At 41.4% G+C, this 20,582-nt stretch overlaps 1 protein-coding gene across 18 annotated transcripts in view; it reads left to right on the top strand.

Moving 5' to 3' along the window:
• Positions 1–20,582, top strand: part of DLGAP3 (DLG associated protein 3) — a 541,562-nt gene that overhangs the window by 365,549 nt on the left and 155,431 nt on the right. For all 18 annotated transcript variants that reach the window (XM_068269136.1, XM_068269138.1, XM_068269137.1 and 15 more), the window contains one exon: positions 18,619–18,853. In XM_068269136.1, coding sequence (XP_068125237.1) covers positions 18,619–18,853 — 235 coding nt within the window. The remainder of the gene's footprint in view (positions 1–18,618; positions 18,854–20,582) is intronic.

The raw sequence follows: 20,582 nt of genomic DNA on the forward strand, positions 1-20,582 counted from the left end.
GGGTTTTTAAATACTCCTGCTCTGATGGCAATCAGGATAGGAGGAGGGAGATGGACAGTTTAAGTGGATGAAGTAGTAGGGTGTAGATACAGGAACTAACATTGTGTCCACTTTCAGTGGTGTGAGCATCTGCATGGGAGAGGGTGTAGGAAAAAAACACAAAAAGAGTGCACTCATATAGCTGCAATGAGAACCGGGCAGCCGGCCGTAGAATGATCTCACCTCAGATTGTGGCTGACAGACCTGTACAGGTGATAACAGTGTCAAAGCTTTCATCCCTCTCTGACCGGGCACCTGGTCAATGCAGGCTTACTTCCAGGGTTACATGTTCCTGGCCTCTGTAGGCAATCCTCTGAAAGTGCAGTGTCTGGTGCTGTAGCCCTTCGTGGCACGGTAATAGCTGAACCACCAGAACTGTGTACACGTTCAGGCTGTAGGGCACTCGCTCCTGTAAGGAGAGTCCCTGTGGAGTGGAGGAGAAATGCTGAGCCGCGCCGCCTGGCTAATTAGCCGGCAGTTCAGTGGTGGGTGGCAAGAGCTGTTAGTGCAGGGTATGCATGGAATAAGGAACACAGGGAGCCCATGTGTAGTCTGTAAATACTTTTATTAGTAAACAATGCAATGCGATTCAGGGAGTTCCTCTCCCTTTTATCAAGCCAAAAACCTTGTTTTTTAGCCTGAAAAAGGGAGAGGAACTCTGTGAAACCATCTCAGTATTTGACAAGGTTAGAGCTGCTTTGAAGTGTCTTGGATTGTGCATCTCAGTCTGCAGCCTTTAGTACACTTTTGGACAATGCCTATTGTTTTAATTCCTAATTTCTTCAAATGTATTTGAGTCACTGTTCTGCGACTATTACTGTAAACAAGAAGTAATAAAATATACGTATCAGCACTACACTACATCTAAAATGCCATAAAAATTGAAGTAAATAAGTACAATCGCACAAGGTAATTCAGCTAATAGAAAGTTGCTGTCAATTATAAGTTGGAATACATGTAAGAATAATACAGTAGAGGCATCACTGCAGGTAGTATAAATAACTCAGTAGGGTTTTACTTTTGTAAATCACATTCTAATCTTGCTGTGACAGTTGTCCCCAAGGGATTCAGCCAGTGTCTATACTCAGACAGCTTCCAATTCAAAGTACAGGTAGTCCTTGACTTATGAACGCCCGACTTACGAACAACCCGCTGATACGAACGGCATGGATTCAGTGTTTCCATGGGAACAAGTCCAAAAATGTTTTTTTCAATTTAGACTGGTAGTTTTTGAGAAACTCAATTTAAAAAAATTCAAAAGAAAAAATGGGTTATAAACTTGTAAAAGCACGTACAGAGGGCAGAGGTGACGCAGAAGGGGACACTGGAGGCACAGGGGGGCACAGAGGAGGTACAGGGGACAAAGATGGCACAATGTTCAAACTTAAGAACAGATTCAGGTTAAGAATGAACCTACAGTCCCTATCTCGTTCGTTAACCGGGGACTATCTGTAGCGTGGTCATGTGATCTGTGTACCTCCCTTAATCCACTATCAGGTGAAATAGTTGATGTGGATATAGTTTCCCTAATAAGTAATAATAATGAAACATCATCCTTTCTTGGATATTCCTACTGTTATTCTGTCTTCATTCATAGCAAATATATTTGAGTATATTTTTCTACAGACTTATTTTTGTCATTTTTTTTTTCAGGCAACATTTTCATTACAAAAAAATTGAGGTTATAAAAGAAACTATACATTTAGCATATAAAATGCTGTCAAAAGGTAAAAAAAATACATTTTTTGTACAGCAATTGGCATTTAAAAGGTTAATTTTCTTAGCCCCTCCCTTTTGCTGGCTGAAAATGAGATTAAACCAAAGCCCCTGTAGGAAGGCGTGCCGTGGCACTGTACTGTACTGCCTTATGGTAGAAATGTAGCCTCACTCTGCTGGTTCACTCTGGAGGAAAGAGTGGTCATTGATTTATACTGGAGGGGGAAGGAAGTGAAGTCACCGCTGCTCAGTGGGGGAAAGGGAATTAGGGGGAATTAGAAGAAGCATTGTTGGGTGCTGGAGGGATGTTAGATCACTGATTATTGATTTGAGAGAGAGTTGGAGCTTTTCTTGGACGAGAGGCGGTGCTTGGGTCATGCAATGGGCAGAGATTTGCTCTGATGAGGATGGGCTTATGTACAATGGGGTGGGGCTCCTCACAGAGGGGGCTTTCATTCCATACCCCTCCTCTTTGGCTAGCAGCATGGTCCATGAAATTCACAGGACCTTCTACTAAAATGCTCCTTTGCCTGTACCCAACATGGCTGCTCCTACAAGGTGCTGCATCACAGGGCCAATACTACATCTTGCATTCAAGTGAAGGGGTAACAGATCACTATTTATATTGTATCTACGCTTCTATATTTGATCTCTGAGTTCAGTTGGCATAGCATTTTTTCAGTGATGGTTCTCTTTAAGATGTATTTATATAGCTTTGACATCTTCAGAGCACTTCATAATTTCTTGACTGTTCTACAATCTAATAACTACCATAATGGGACTTAAATGCCCTTACCATAGTCTAAGACCAATTAATTTAACAGTATGTTTACAAGATGTGGAACTGGAGCTCGGAGTGCCAGTGACACTAGGTTATAGCATGCATATTAACCTGAGGAAGCAGATTAAATACGCAAAACACGTTGTCTTTTGTGTTTTAATCCAAGTAAATCTTTGGGTAAATATTTTGTCTTCTGTGGACCAACACTTACTCTCTTTAAAAAAAAAAACAACAACAACTTTTTACTGAAATTTGGTAAGGAGTTATGGTATATAACGTGTCAAGTGAATAAAGTACAGCAACAATTAACAACATGTACAGACATATCCACAATATTTATATTCTGGCACATATAAACCAATGAAGTTGAAACGGAGTGAAACAGTACTAATGAAAAATTCTAATAACCACAGATAAATCAATAGAAAATAGTCATCATAAAAAGAGATGAAGAGAAAGAGGAAAAGTTAACATAAAGATCCCCAAACCGTCCATTGTATAGCATCGTTTATAGACCGAGTACCTTCATCTGTACTACATTGGTTTGTTTTGGGAAGATAAGTTATCTTCCCAAAACGAACCAATCCAGGCTGCATTCAGGCTGCCTATCCATTATCTGACATTCCATCAGAAAATAACTACTCATCAACTGTCAGTGGGCTCCCTAGCCATATTCCCATATTCCATAGCTTTAGAAATTTACTTGAACAACCTCTATTTTTATACATGATGCGTTCCAGAGACAGATTCATATTCATGAGACTGTTTCGTGGTCGGGGTTCTAGGACTCATCCAATTTAGAGCAACCATTTTGTTAGCAAAGTAGCACACTTTACGGATTAATGCCCTCTGATATTTATCCCGTGCTTCTTTATCCAAGATTCCCAAGAGCTACTAGTGGGGAGAGGTCTAGCTGTATCCCAATAATCTCGGAGAACAAAAGAAAGTTTATTACAACACCATATCATATGTCTATAATTAGTTGCATACAAATGACATCTAGGACTGCTGTCTAGCGTAGGTCTGCCCATTTTTAATAAACGTTCCAGGGTTAAATATACTTCATGTAGCAGAAAGGTCTGAATCACCCTGTCGTTAGCGGCCACAGATATTTGCTATGGAAGATCCAATATGTCCTCCCAGTCATCCTGACTCAAATCTATCTCTACCCATCAGTCAAAGGATGCATCATTGCTCATTCTCACATTCACAGCATAGGAATAAAGTGCTGAGATCATGCAGCTTGGCCTTGGGTCCTAAAGATCCCTATCCAAGGGAAACTCGAAATAGAAAGTGACCCTCTGTCCAACTGAGTACTGAGCACATGTCCTAATTGTAGGTATTTCTAAAAGTCATGTCTAGGGACCTTAAATTGGCTGGTTGGGAAAAAAAGATTTAAGAACATTGTTTTCATATAACTGACCAATATGCGTGACACATAAAGCAGTCCACCACCTCCAAAGTACTTATATCCTTAAAGAATTTCTTAGGAGCAGGTACAGCTACATGCTTGACTATATAGAGAATCTTGGGTAACAGTATCATTTTTTCCCCCCAAAAGTTCTTTTTTCGTGTAAAACAACAAGGTATTTTCAAATTAGTACACAATAATCCTGAAAATAGATGATAAGCTACTCCCAGCTGAGGTCACAATGTAATGACACATAGCAACACACTGAGGTCAAACAACCTCTAATTGACCCTTAATTATGTATGGTATTGTAATACCTAAAATGTAAATTTTAATATTTCTCATAAAAAGTAAGAGGGCTAATATACAATCACCATAAACTCTAATGGGGGGAAAATACAATTAAAGGTGCTGTGCTCTAAAAGTGCATTGTAATGTGACAAAAGGTATAGCCCAAGTCAGAGCCAAAGGCACTTTTAGAACACAGCACCTTTTATTTCCTTTTCCTGATGAAACTTAATTTTATTTATGAGCGAAACATGTTGATTTGTGGGTGATTGTTTGTTATTTTGTGGGGGGATCAACTCCTTTCTGCCACGGCTCAGATATTGTAACACTTAACTCTTTTGCATGTGCTTACAGTTTTGATCTGACCTGTGACAGATTTGAACAGGGGGAGATACTGCAGCTACGACTACTTACCTCTCTGCTATATGATCATCTAGTTTCTAGATACTTTGATGTGGTTTTGGCCCTGGATGACTACTATATCTGGGCTTATCCCACCTTTATATCCTACAGAACGTGATGGCCATGACTTTTCTGTGAATGCATTCTAATGGAGTTACTCCTCCCCCCCATTAGTGTTTATGGTGATGGTATATTAGCCCTCTTACTTTTTATGATAAATATTAAAAGTTAGGTTTTAGATATTACAATACCATACATAATTAAGGGTCAATTAGAGGTTGTTTGACCTCAGTGTTTTGCTATTTTCTACCTGTTCTCTTAGATTAGTCTTGAAGTGTTTTGCTAATGACACACATACCCTGGCACACAATATTAACAAGAAAACATCTCCCATCCTCCTATCTCTTCTTGCGCCTTTCTCCCAATCCTTCCTCCCACCCTTCCCTTATTTATTCCTCTATCTCAACCTTGCCAATGTTAGAGTCAAGTATAGACAACTCATTCCCTTCAGGCTGTAATTGCAGTCAGTCAGCGTGATTTGGTTTATACTTTGGTCAGATCATTTATCTGCTTTCAAGTGCTCCCAGGGTGCCCAGCAATTGTTGGTAGATATATCACTCAGAGTATTTAGAGGGTTCCATGAAGAAGTTCATTTACACTGACGGGATCGTCAGGAGAATGTAAGGTTTCCATCCTTTGAAGCAACGTTTGGTTCCTTAGTCAATATTTAGGGTAGCATCCAGCCTGTCCATTTTCATAAAGTATGTCATCTGATCATGTAGGTCTAATATGGAGGGGGGAGTAGGACAAATCCATATGTTGAAGATTTTTTGGCAGCCAAGAAAGTTAGGTGTGCTATATCTGGAATTGAAACATGCAAGGCTTCGTCTTGTGTAGTTGAAGAGGTATAGCAAGGGTGATTGTCTTCTTGCATAACTTCTGTAAGGTAGAGACCAGCAGTAGCATCTTGATCAAGTAAATGTGGGACACCACCGAGAGGGGGAGTTTAGATCAAACTTTATGTTTAACTAGACAAATGGTACAAGTTCCTATGTAGAATTTGTCGGGGGTCCTTTGTTATAATTGGGACAATGTATTTAAATTATTCTACCAGAGAACTAGGCCATTCAAAAGTAGCAGGTAGTAAAGGGGTGGCACCAAAAGAAGTTATTGCAGACTTTCTCCAACTGATTTTCAAACCTGAGTGCTTCACAAAATCTTCAAGGACCATAGCTCTAGGAAGGGAGGTGGATACTTTGCTTAGGAATAAGATCATGTCAGCTGCATAAAGGCCTATTGGAATGCCCTTGTACAGGCCATCTATCCTAATGGCAATAGCCAGAGGCCAATGCAAAGAGCAAGGGGTGTGTGCCCCTTGCCAATGGAAAAGATTGCCTACCATCTAATCTAATATTAGCTATAGTATACTTGTAAATTTTAATTAGTTGTACCCACTGAATGAAGGTAGAATCCATATTCTATTTCTCCAGAAACTTAAATAAAAAAGACCACTCAATGGAGTCAAATGCCTTTGCTGCATCTGTTGCAGCAAAGGCCCAATAATAGTTTCCCTGCCAAGTCATCTGGGAAATAACCTGTACCTTCCGAAGGTTGATAGAAGTCGACCTACCTAGCATAAAACCAGTGTGGTCAGTATCCATAATTTGTGTGACAATTTTTTTTTATCTATTAGCTAAGTCTTTAGTTAGCAACCTAAAAAAACATAAACATATTACACATAAGTAGTTTTGTCACTAACAGTCCCTCAGAGGGGCTCACAATCTAATTCCAACCATAGTCATGTCCATCATAGTCTAAGGCCAATTTTGGGGAAGCTAATTAAATTATACAAGGGAAGTGAATTAAATGGTATGTCTTTGGGATGTGGGAGGAAACCAAGCAAATAACTGTCCATTCCTCTAAATGTGAATATCTAGAAGAGGCTCACACCTTTGTGTGCAATACATTTCTTATTATGATAATATGTCTCTCATCCATAAATGAACAGGTATAAAAAAACATTTTAAAAACATGATACACATTTTAGTTCCTTTTTCTCATTTCTCTTGTTAAAGCTGATTTATGTTGTGTACACTAGTATATGCATGCATGTGGGGTTTTTTTTGTTGTTGTATGTGTGTCATTTTAATTTTGTGTAGCAGTCTTTTTTCTATCCAAGAACAACTGTGTTCCCAAGGAACATAGCTGAAAAAATGTTTCCTATGCGAGCTATGCCCAGTTCTAACACAGACGTCTGACTAGACAGTATACATTGAAAACTGTTTGCATGTTCTGCCAGTTAAAAGTAATGATAAGAATCTGCTCTGCACAAGTTCAGTAAAGGTCTGCTTTGATTTTTCTTCTGCATCTTTTTAAGCCTCAAAGTGTTGTGTATCATTAGCTAACGTTCCAGCAAATCAATGTCAGCCGATTTACTAACACACAAACTTGCTGAAATTGCGATGCCTAAGTCTGCTCTTTCATCTCATGGCAGGAATGTGTTCTCCCTCTCTTCTTTTTTGTTTATTACAGCCCTCAGTATATAGCAAATGTATGTCATGCTATCTGCAGGCTTTAAGGTATAATTGAAAAATCTAGTGTAATTTACGGTGTAACCGTTTCCATGGCAGTACATGTAACTGTTACTTATGTAAATACCGTCTGGTATGTATGTAAATATGGCCTCACCTTGGAATCAGATGCATTTCTTTAACAACCGTATGTAATAGTGTACTTACATGCTAGATAAGCTTCCAGACATTGAGGTAAAACAGGTGTGTGCAAGTTTGATATAAATAATGATATAGTTATTCAAGGTTAGTAAAGGAGATGTGTCCATCAAGTTCAACAATTTGTGCCTCTCTGTTTCTTGATCCAGACAAAGGATAACTTGATCAAAATATCACAATGCTATACCTAATCATTATAGCAGGCGATTGCCTTTAAAGTACTGCTGACCTGTAGGGAATTACTTTAACATGATTTTATTACTGGTGCTGTGTGACTTTCACAGCACACAGCACCATCATTCCCCCTCCAGCGCCCCCCCTGTGGCCAGTTCTAACAACCTATATAATCGGGGAGGAAGTGACAGTTGTGACAGTTCTTCCGCCCCCCCCCCCCCGCTGTGCGCACATAACTCCGCCCCCTCCACCTGCAGCTTTAGTTCCTTATGTTTTACACTGCACACAGCGTGCAAGGGAGCTGTGCTGGGTGTGGGCTCATGTTATTTGAGGTCGGAAGTATATCCAATCTCATTTATCACAAGTCTGCACACAGCACAGCTCCTCTGCGCACGGTGTGCAGTGAAACACATGAGGAACTAAAGCAGCAGGTGGAGGGGGCAGAGTTATGTGCGTACAGCGGGGAGGAAGAACTGTCACTTCCTCCCCGATTATATCCGACGCTCTGCCTCAGTCGAAGACTTTGACTGAGCAGAACGGTGGCTAGAGGGGGCACAAGAGGGGGGAGGCTGGTGCTGTGTGCTAGTCCCAGCACCAGCAATAAAACAATATTAAAAGTTTAAGGGGAGGGGAAAAGAGGGCAAGCAGTACTTTAATTTAGGGAAAGTATCCAATTCCCTTTTAAATGGAGATATACAGTTTTCTATAACAACTTCCTGTGGTAAGATATGCCACATTTTAACTACTCTTTGGGACTGTTTCCACACAATTCCGGCATGCGTCTTGCGAGACGCGATGCCAGCACAGCTGTGATGCAAGACGCATTTCGAATCTCTCCAACGTATTCCCCCATCCAAATCTCATGCAGGGAAACAGGCCCTTATTGTGAAGAACCCCTTTCTAAAAAGGTCATAAAGTCTTCTTTCCACCACATACAGCTCATGTCAACATGTACAAATTAAGCTTTAATTTCCTGAGCTTTTATTTTATTCTTGGATATTCTTATTATGTGTTAATTTTATTTACTCTGTTGCTTCGCATACATGTAGGAGGATTGTCACCCAGCAGAGATTGGGACTCGATTTCTCGGGCGACACTGCAGGACTGAGGCTGTACAGACACATTACTAGCTTGCAGTGGGGAGGAGGGACCATGTGGTGCATGATAGAGTGGCTTCTGGTGGTTAGGGTGAATGTGAGAACAGTGCACATGGATGTTGTTTGGGAGTCGGAAGTCGATATAGATTCGGGCATGCTAGATCTTTAGGAGACATAGGGGAGCTGGATTTTTGCCTGATGCTATCTTGATCGGACATTTTGGTCAAGTTTAATATAGCATGTGTACTTAACTCTCTTTTCCAATCTAGCTACTAACCAAGTTTATTTACAATTTCTTGGTAGCTAAGACCTTCCATCTATTTGATTAATTTTGTAGCCCATCATTGTACTTAGTCTAAATTTCCACTATCCTTTCTGTTATGTGGCGTCTAAAACTATTCTTCGTATTCCAGTTGTGGCCTCACAAGTTATTTATACTGGTAGTCTACAAATATTCTAGCACCTTATGGTTTTATTTGTATACACAAAAGTTTATTTGTGCTATAAAACAGTAGTCCTGAGTGCATGTTTGGCTAATAGAGCAAATAGCTAGCAGACCTTCGCCCCTATCCTGAAGTCATGCAGCACAGGCCCACCTTTTGCATATGTTACAGTGGTCAAATACAAATGCCTTTTTGAAGAAGGCAACACTATACTTTTGCAAACGTGATATAAAACTCAATAAAGCCAAAAGCATAACTTTTAGCACTGCCCCCAACTACCTCTAGCAGTAATGTTATGCAGTGGGCACTTGGTACATTTACTTAAGGTGCTATTTAATATTGGTACCCGATGAGCTTTTTAGTAGCTATTACTGATATACTACAGTCAACTTTGCAATGATCCCATCTTTGTCATGGTTTTTGTAGCACTTCTCCTCATTACTCGACTACATATTGCCCTTATCCTTCCTAATACCTAACACTAACCAGCCCTCCAACGCAATTCCTACCCTCTCACCAAACCCTAAACCTTTCCATTAACATTAACTCTTCCTAACACTACCCTCCTCTTAACATAAACTCCTACCAAATGCTTAACCCCTACCTCTCCCATCAATTTTCGATCCCTCCTGATGCCTAACAGTCTAACTCTTATTATTTGTAACCTAACCCTACCCTGTCCCCAAACACTTATCATCATTATCTAGAGTCTAATCTCTAACCAATACTCACCACATTCTATTATCTTAGCTGGCAAGTGTTTAATTCAATATTCATTCAATATTTGAGCGCTGGCTCTCTTGTTAAATACCCGTATTTCGCGTCGTATAAGACGCTCTGGAATATAAGATGCACCCAGGTTTAGAGGGCAAAAACCAGGGAAAAAAATATAAATTAAACCTGGTGCATCCATATTTCAGGAGCGTCGTGTGTACATGACCTCCCCCAATGGTGCCCTCCTGTCTCCCCCAGGTGTCCTCCTGTCACCCCCAGGTGTCCTTCTGTCCCCCCCAGGTGTCAGTGTTGTACCCCCCCAAATGTCCTCCTGTCCCCCAAGTGTCCTCCTGTCCCCCCAAGTGTCCTCCTGTCCCCCCCCAGTGTCCCCCCAAGTGTCCTCCTGTCCCCCCCAAGTGTCCCCCCAAGTGTCATCCTGTCCCCCCAAGTGTCCTCCTGTCCCCCCCAAGCTTCCTCTCCACTCTGTATCCCACTGTGAGTCCCCCCCCCGCTTGTCTCTACCCCCCCCCTGTCGCTAGGTCCTCCCTGTGTCTCCGGGTCCCCCCCCTATGAGAAGCGGCAGAAGCTTGCCTCCTCCATCTTGCCCGCAGCGATTGAAGACATCCGGCTTCTGTGGGCGGCTTCCTCTAGTGCCGGCTTCTAATGACGCGTAATTGATGACGCGTCATTAGAAGCCGCCACTAGAGGAAGCCGCCCACAGAAGCCGGATGTCTTCAATCGCCATGGGCAAGATGGAGGAGGTAAGCTTCTGCCACTTCTCAAGGGGGGGGGACCTGGCGACACAGGGGGGACCCACCGACACAGTAGGGGGTGGAGCCAAGGAGACAAGCGGGGGGGACTAACTGCAGGACACAGGCAAGGCAGGGAATCCCTGATGGCGTCGGGTCGGCGGTTCGTATCGGCGGGCGTCCGTAAGTCAGGGATTCCCTGCCTTTGCCGTATAAGACGCAGGGACTTTTTCTCCCCATTTTTTGGGGAGAAAAAGTGCGTCTTATACAGCGGAAAATACGGTGCCTCATGCTGGTTAGCTTTACATAACCACTAATATACATCATACTCTGTAGAGGTCTTCGCTGATGCTCAAATCCACAGCTGCCTAATTTCCCTGCTTCCCATTTATACAGAAAGCAGGACTGAACAACGAAGAAATGAAAAACACTTGGCACAGACCCCAACTTCCTCGGGCAGCTATTGTATACAGTGGTTTGCATCCTCATTCAAAGCAACTGAAGAGGTGACATGCTCCATAAGTTAAAATGCTCTTGGTCAGACTTCCTTTTTATGCACTGCACTTGATTGGTGTGGACATACTCTGTTTACTTAAATTTAACTTGGCGGTGGTGATATGTGTGTTAAGTGGTGTGTATCAGTCTAGACAACTAGACCACTACCAGCATGAACAGGACCTAAAGCTTCATACACACTTGATAACTATCATTAATAAAAACTAGCAATCCCTGGCAGTTTGTGACAAATGAATAATACAACGACGGTCCACGGGTTTTTAGTGGACGAGTGAAAATTAAGAACCGGATGTGCGAAATTTGTTTGTTATTTAAGATGAACAACTAATGTCATCCAAACTGATTCGCCAGGATGAATCGGTCTACATGGATGCTAATCACTGCCTTTATCATCAGTGAGATGCTTTTTTTAATGATTCTTGGCCGTCAGATGACCATGGCTGTGGTGTCGGTACAAAAATCATCCGACTTCGACTCCTCCGTTTAAGAAACCTCTGACTCCGACTCCAGGTACCCAAAATTGCTCCGACTCCTCGACTCTGACTCCACAGCCCTGCCAAACACATATCATTCATTTGCACTGTAGCGAAGCATGATTATAGAGCTGTAGAAGATACAGAGTCTGTGTAGTGTAACGGTGTGTAATTCATAAAGGGCAGAAGGGGGATAGCTACATCCCACTCTTCCTTTCATATGGCTTAGAGTGGGGGGGGGGGGGGGGGTAAGCAATTACCCCCTTCTTGCCTTCCGAACTCCTGTGATCACACCACTCATTTCATAAGGGGGAGTGTACCAACTTATCACTCTCTTTTCATACATTGACTTTTACTTATAAAGTGTACTTTTTAACATCTTTCACGACTTTTTTAACAGTACGTTTAGTGGGTTAGTCCAATAGGACCAAGTTTGCATTGTATATTTTCCCAGTACTCTATTCAGGCAGTTTGCATTGAATATGCAGATAAACAGGAGAACCCATATTCAATTCACTTTTTCTCTATTCCTTTTAAGCCACCAGCATGAAAGAAAATAGTTAGAATTATTATTTGCTACTTTTTCAATTACAGAGAGAAAAATTATTTGAAAGATGAAAAATTATCTCATGGAGGAAACAAAGTGAATTGAATAAGACACCTGGGGCCCTATGCAATTACCAAACTCGCCAGCGCTAAGTGCTGGCGAGTTCTTAAATTAGGCGTCAGCAAGGTCGCCTAATGCAATTGCATTTAACACCCCCCCAGGGCAGAAAAGAACTCGCTTGGGCAATATAATCGCCCAGCAAGTTCCTTTCCCCCTATGCAATTGCATTTTGCACCCCCCGGGAAGCGATGCTTCCCGGCAAACATAGGTGCTAACTTTTCACCTGCTTTGAGCAGGCGAAAAGACCTATCGCTGCTGTCAGCGGGCTGATTTTGGCATCTGGGAGCCTCCTTTACTAAGGAAACCCCAGATGCCAGTGATTTAAATAGGTAAAGGAGTCAGCTTTGACTCCTTACCTATTTAAAATGTAACAAAAAACATACCTCCATCGTTCCCGTCTCGCCGCATGTACCACGCCGCTCCTCCGCTCATCTCTGTGACTGTGAGTGTTCTTGGAGCCGGCAAAGCATCTTTGAGTATCCCGCCGGGGCTCCCCATTCGTCCACTAGGTGGCCCAATGAGAATCATCCTGATTCTCATTGGTCCAATTAGAATCAGGATGATTCTCATTGGACCACCTAGTGGAGAAATGGGGAGCCCCGGCGGGAGACTCAAAGATGCTTTGCCGGCTCCAAGAATACTCACAGTCACAGAGATGAGCGGAGGAGCGGCGTGGGACATGCGGCGAGCCGGAACGATGGAGGTATGTATCTTCTGAAGGTCCCGCGGTAGCGACGAGCGGCAGAAGGCGACGGGCGGCGGGTATGAGCCTTGCAACGATGCGCTGGCTCTTGCGACGATGCGCGCGCATCTTCCCGGGAGCGAGGCAGCAGTGTTGTGGTGCTGAAGGACAGCTCCACGGCACAAATGCCTCGCTCCACATCGCTGGCCACACAGGAGCATCGCTCGGCGAATACCTAGTATTCGCCTGAGTTATGCTCCTTTAAGCAAGGACATCGCTCAGGTGAAACTGGCAATTGAATTTGCCGGTAAATCCTGAGCGATGTGAGGAGATAAGAAGCTCGCATGTTTTCAGCTTCTTATCTCCTCGAATTGCATATGGCCCCTGGGCCCATATGCAATTCACTTTTTCACCTGACTTTTCTCCTTGGAGATAATTTTTCATCTTCAAATTAAAATAACCTCCCAGCACTTTTCATCTAAAAAAGTACCAAAAAGTAAATGAAAAAGTACTATCAAAATTATTGTGAGCATTTTCTTGCTTTCTGATAGCTTAAAATGCATTTTATTGACAAGGGCCATATGCAATTATGCAATTCAAGGGCCATATGCAATTCACTTTTTCACCTGAGTTTTCTCCCAGGAGATAATTTTTCATCATCGATTTAAAATAACTTTCCAGCACTTTTCAACTAAAAAAGTACCAAAAAGTAGGTAAAAAAGTATTATCAAAATTATTTTGAGTATTTTCTTGCTTTCTGGTGGCTTAAGGCTACTTGCACACCAAGACGTTGCATTAGGTGCTACGTTAAGGTCGCATAACGTGCACCTAATGCAACGTATGGTGGTGCGGGAGAGGACGGTAGAGTGAGCCGCGTTAGGCGGCTCTATCCGTATAAGGTCTCCCAGAGTGGCGCTGATTGGCCGACGGGACCACGTGATGCGGAGCGAGACACTCCGCATCACGTGGTCCCGCTGGCCAATCAGCGGCCGCCAGTGCAGTGAATATTAAGTAGCCATGTGCGCGGCTACTGTAGCTGCATCTCCCCGCATCCTCTCCGCCCCCCACTGAGCATGTGCAAACAGTCTAACGCGGCTATAGCCGCTCTAACGCCGTAGCATGCTGCACTTTCGGCAGAACGTGCAGCGTTACATGTAACGCAACGTGGGCTGTGTGAACAGCCCACTTGTGTTACATTGCTGTGCGTTGGGGGAGCGTTACAGGCGCACTAACGTGCACCTGTAACGTCTTAGTGTGTAAGCAGCCTTAAAAACATTTAATTGGCAAGTTTAAAATTATCACCTAGGAGAAAACTATGCAATTCGTCTTTTCTCCTGAGTTTTCTCCTAGGTGATATTTTCAAACTTGTCAATAAAATGTGTTTTAAACCACCAGCAAGCAAGAAAATACTCAAAATAATACTGATAGCACTTTTCACCTACTTTTTTATTGACTTTTCAGGTGAAAAGTGCTGAAAAATTATTTTAAATATGGGATATAAGGTTTTCTCCTAGGAGAAAGGCAGTTTGCAGTGAAAACTCAGAAGAAATAGTTAATTGCATATGGGCCCTTGGCCCATATGCAATTCACTTTTTCTCCTTAGTTTTCTCCTAGGAGATAATTTTTCATCTTCTATAACTTTTTGGCATATTACAATGGAAAAAGTACCAAAAATTAAGTAAAAAAAGATAATTTTGAGTATTTATTGGTTTGTTGGTGGTTTAAAAGGCATTTTATTTACTAGTTGTGGGGCCATATGCAATTCTCTTTTTCACCTGAGTTTTCTCCTAGGAGATAATTTTTCATCTTTGATTTTAAATAACTTTCCAGTACTTTTCAACTATAAAAGTATCAAAACGTTGGGGGAAAAGTACTAACAAAATTATTTTGAGCATTTTCTTGCCTTCTGGGGGCTTAAAAGGCATTTTATTGACAAGTTTAAAAATATCACCTAGGAGAAAACTCAGATGAAAAAGTGAATTGCATATGGCCCCAGGGCCCATATGCAATTAACTTTGACACCTATGTTATCTCCTAGGAGATAAGTTTCATCTTCTCTTTAAACTAACTTTTCAGCATTTTAAAGTTGAAAAAGTATCCAAAAGTTGGTGAAAAAATGCTATCAAAATTATGCTGGTGGCTTTAGGCCTTGTTCACATTGCGTTCAGTTCGCGTGTCTGCATTGGACTGTTTTTGAGGCGTCTTTTTTTTTTCCGACTCCCAGCGCGTGGGTGGGTGATCCATTCTTGTTTCTTAGCGGTTTTCTAAGCGTTTTGTCCGAGCGGTTTTGTAATTCATTCCCTGATGCAAGTCAGGAAGTGAACTCTTTGACCCGAAAAATAATAAATACAATATATTTATTCACAACAATGTGAGCGCAATTGCCTTATTGCACGTTTTTGTATGCGTTTGCGATTTTTCTATACCTTCCATTGAGGGCCCTTTCACACTTGTGCACTTTACTAGCGCTTTCAGCATCGCTCAAAAGCGCTAGCGTTTCAAAATGCGCTTGTTCAATGTATTGTCTATGGTTCTGTGCTCGTCTAAGCATTTAGTGTTTTGCTGAAACGCAAACGCGTAGCGTGCAGCATTTTCTGAGTGATTGTGAACGATTGGCGTTTCAATGTTAAGTAATCGCTATTAGCTAATCACTGAAAAAACGCTTTCTATACAGTGAAAAATAGCTTGGAAAGCGCTCATAAAAAATGCTGGAAACCGCCAGAAAATTGCTTAGCGCTTGTGCTTGCATTTAGCGATTTTGGGTGTGAATGGGCCCTGAGGTGGAATTGCCCCAAAAATGGAACACGCACCGATTTTTTTAGCCACGCTGCGCATGACCCGCACTGATATGAACCTTCTCATACACATTCATTGGTCATGCGGTTGGGGGGCGTTTTTAAAAACCGCAGCTGAAAAACCGCGGCTGAAAAATACCCGAAAACGCCTGCAGTGTGAACAAGCCCTAAAAGGCATTTTATGACAAGTTTTGTAATGATCACCTAGGAGAAAACTCAGGAGAAAAAGTGATTTGCATATGGGCCCACATGTCTACATAGTACTTAATATGCAGAAATGTTTGTGTCTCTTCTTAGTAGTCCCTAAGGGCCATGTCTTATTAGCTTTTATGTTCTATGATTAAATTCATGAGTTAAATGGTTATGAAAAGATCTCTTTGGGTGTAAAAATTCCTAAATCATCAGTTAATCTCCTGTATAGAATGACTCTTGCCTCAACGACTTCAGGGATCCTGAATTGTGTTGCTAGCTGGCAGCGAGTGTTGAAAAGTTGGGAATTATTAACAAGATGGTGGCCCCAAACTGTGTCCAACTAAAAATCAAGAATTATACATTTTTAGCCAGAATATATCTAACTCCAGAAAAATTAGCCCAAATTGCTAAGGGTAGATCCCCCTTATGTTGGAGATGTGAAAAGGAGGTAGGAATGCTATTTCATAATATGGTGGGAGTGCTTGGGTATTCAACCATTTTGGACAGAATTATTTTATATTGTAGAGAAACTATAAAATGAATATTAGACCCAGGGCAGTTTCTAGGCTAAAATGCACCCAGGGCGAGGGTGTTAAAATTGCGCCCCCCCGCGGAGCCAGGTATACATGCCCGCTGTGTAGGTTAGCCAGGTCTAGTTACACTCAGTATAGGTAGCCAGCTATAGGTCCCCCCCAGTATAGGCAGCCAGGCATAGTATAGGTAGCCAGGCATAGGTGCCCAAGTATAGTTGCACCCATTTAGCCAGGTAGGTGCCTCCAGTATAGGTAGCTGGTATAGTTGCCCGCAGTATAGGTTAGATAGGCAGGTGCCCCCGGTATAGGTTAGATAGGTGGGTGCCTCTAATATAGGGAGTCAGAATAGTTGCCCCCAATACAGGTTAGATAGGTAGGTGGCCCCAGTATAGGTTAGATTAGGTAGGTGCCCCCCAGTGTGGTTAGATTAGGTAGGTGCCCCCCAGTGTGGTTAGATTAGGTAGGTCCCCCCCCCCCCCCCAGTGTGGTTAGATTAGGTAGGTGCCCTCCAGTGTGGTTAGATTAGGTAGGTGCCCCCAGTATAGGTTAGATTAGGTAGGTGCCCCCCAGTGTGGTTAGATTAGATAGGTGCCCCCCAGTGTGGTTAGATTAGGTAGGTGCCCCCCCAGTGTGGTTAGATTAGGTAGGTGCCCCCCAGTGTGGTTAGATTAGGTAGGTGTCCCCAGTATAGGTTAGATTAGGTAGGTGCCCCCCAGTGTGGTTAGATTAGGTAGGTGCCCCCCAGTGTGGTTAGATCACAAAGAATTTTAGACCTCTTAGAAAAGTAGAAATCCTTTAGAGGATACGGTATATCGCCACTAATATATGACGGATACATTAATGGCTATTAATGGTAGGAATTTGTGTTAATGGAAGCCCATAATAGCTCTCCCCCAACCTATCCTCTCTCTCTCTCCTTTCTCTTTTATTTCTTATCTTGCTCATTTCTATTTTTACTTAGTGCCCACTGTAATTATGTATTACTTTTTTTTCTTTTCTCTTTATACACTTGGGTTCTTACTCTCAGCTTATCACCCTCAGTCTTACTTTTTGTTGTTGTTTGCTTGGTCTTTCTCTTAAAAAATGCAAACCATGATGCTAAGCCATGTCCAACATAAGAGCATTGTAGTGATGTCTGATTAACTGGTTGGGATTTATTCCATGTTGGAATGAATGAGGGTTTGCAAATATATATAGCATGCTATATTTATCTGTAGTAATGTACTATAAAGTATTTCTCTGGTTGACTACAACTGATTGTATAACACTAAACAAAGGCAGTAAGTACTGTACATAAAACCATTTATTTTTAGTTTTTCCAAGCAACACATCTACAAAGTTGTACTCGATTAAATTAACTTCAACATTACATTTGAAAAGTTTTGTGAATCAATCTCAGCATTCTGCAGGGTTTAAGATTCTTGACCGATGGATGCAGAGTAGCTTAGAGCAAAGATGAAGCAGTTACCCAGGGAAACCAATCAAAATACAGCTGCAGAAGCAGATTGGTTGTTGCATTTTTGTTGTAATTTTCTTTGCACTGCTTCTAGATTGGATGAAATAGACTATGGTAGATATCGTTACAGTCTTTCCCTGTAGTTGTCCCACTTCCCTGTACTGCACATATTATATTTCTTATTTTATTAACCTTATGACAAGGGATGGCAAGATTTGTAAGGCTCAGATCTGCTGGTCATGATCACGCGTTAAACCAGGAAATTATCACAGCTAATCAGAACCTTACAAATCTATCAGCTGATCAAAGTGATCACATGCTTTTCCATGAATTCTCCTAAGCACTGCCATACTTATTTATGACACAATTTTCAACTAAGCGAGTGCAAGATTTCATGTCAGCCTCAAACTGCACTATAGAATAATTACTGCTACATAACGAAAGTTAAAACAGTAACAAAGCAAGCCTTCATCTACCATTTCAAATAATAAATTCTATCTAGATCAAATCATATTTTTACTCAAATTTTATTAAGGATATTTTTGCAATTAATAAAGAAGGCTGCTAAACTCCAGAGAAGCTACATTTCTAAATTCAGATATTTTTTTACTCATAGCAAATTTAATTTCTTGCAATAATAGCCTTGATGCCCAGAAACATTAGAGGACACACATGTATGAATGGAAAGCCTTATGATCATTAGCCAAAAGGTCTAGTGTAAGAAAGAATTTATAGTGATATTAGTCTTTTTCACTTTGCAGATTAAGGGTGAGCTAAACCACCAATCAGGAGCCACATGTGAATCGGTATTCAGTGAAGTGGAATCTCATGCCGTAGAAGCCTTGGATCTCCCTGGCTGTTTCCGAATGCGCAGTCACAGCTACCTCCGCGCAATTCAAGCTGGTTGCTCACAGGATGATGATTGCATCTCAGTCTTCTCCATGTCCGGCCCATCAGGACAAAATCTTGCCAGCAACATCCTTAAGCCCAGTGCTTGTAAGTACTCTCTGCATACACAGTTTAATGGTGATGATATGCTTTTGAGCTTGCTATATCAACTTGTTGTAACGTACACAAAGTCTACTTGTGTTGTGTGTCAGCATCATGTTCCTCCACAAAATGTTCAAATGTTCAGTTTTCATTTCTATCTGCTCATTTTTGCATCTAGTTACAGGGAAACACATATAACTTGAATGTGTTTGCACCTCTTGCATATTGTAATTTCCAATAAGGCATTACAGTAGAATCCCTTAATAGTAAACTCCAAGGAAGAGTAGTTTACTAGATTAGAAGTTTACTATATCAGGATTTGTCATACATTGTATATTTTCACAGGCACATGGTCAGGACTGGGTTTACTAAAGCCGGAGGTTTACCATATCATCAGGGTTTACCATAATGAGATTCTACTGTATTAGGAAATTACTCATCTAGGAGCTGCTTTACCAAAACTAGAGAAAATAAGTGACTTTGGCATCTATCCCAGACAGCAACCTACCATCTCACCCACCAATCCTTCAGAGCGCTTACCCTTCATTTTAGCGTGAGGTACTAATGTTCCTACTGGAATTTTAATGATTGCAAATACTTTCATTTCTCGTGCGTTATTTTTGTATTGTCTGTTTAAATTTTGCATTTGACTTGTTTGCCGCCATTTTTCTGTAAACTATTTCTTCTAAATCTGCAGAACAGTTTGTTATGTTTTTCTATAAATAAGCCATATAACTGGTTGATTTAATGTTAAATAAAACATGTAACACCAAGGTTATTGGTTTTATATCCTCCATAGAGTGGTGCCCTTTCTATTCACCTGTAGTATCACATTATAATAGTGAGCTTGTATACTTGTCAAAGCTGATAAGAGATAGTGCAACTAACAGGAGACCTTTTGTAAAGGTCATGTGCTGCCTTTTATGAGTTCTAGCGTATGGTGTGTAACACAGTGTGTTGCTTGTCATGCTAGTGGTAGATGGGCTAATTGTATCTGCCAGTTAGTTTGAGATATAAGTGCAGCTTTTCTGTATTTCTCCTTCTCTTGACAGACTCCTCATTCTTATTATACATCCCCCTTTTGCCTCATAACTGAGCTACACTGCTGGCAAATTTAGTATGTTTATAAGTTGTGAATATTAAAATAAACATGTGCGGAGAATATTGAGCACAAGGAGATTCAAGGTTATTAGATATGAGATTTTATTATTGATTTAGATGGTCCCAACTTCTTCTGTAGTGTTGTAGAAATAGTAAGTTGTAGGTTTGAACATTAGTAAGACTGGAGAGCATAGAACTGATATAAAGAAGAGGTTTGAATAGAAGGGGAGAGGCCCATAAGACATCCTGCAGAGGTGGGAAGAGGAGTCTAGGGTGGATAAGAGAAGAATATCATAAGCAGAGTGCAGATTGCATGTTGGATGGTATCTATAAATGAATATAGTACTGTATATAGTTACTGGGTTGGAGAGATCTTTCTACGTAGGTTTTAGAAGCTTGAACTGTAGTCTTTGATATGCAACCAGTGGAGAAATTGACTGAAACAGCATCTGAATAGTGAGAAGGGAGATAAGTGAGTCAGGAAGCAGAATTAAGGTTGGAATGGAGATGTGCAAGCCAGTTTATTTCTAAACAACATAGGAGGGTGTTGCAGTAGTCTAGCTAGAGTGTGAGGAAGGATTGCACTACACAAAAAGTCTCCCGTGTTAGGAATGACAGATGTGTGAAATGTATT

This window comes from Hyperolius riggenbachi, chromosome 2 (genome assembly GCF_040937935.1).
Source record: "Hyperolius riggenbachi isolate aHypRig1 chromosome 2, aHypRig1.pri, whole genome shotgun sequence".
Taxonomy (NCBI): Eukaryota; Metazoa; Chordata; class Amphibia; order Anura; family Hyperoliidae; genus Hyperolius; species Hyperolius riggenbachi.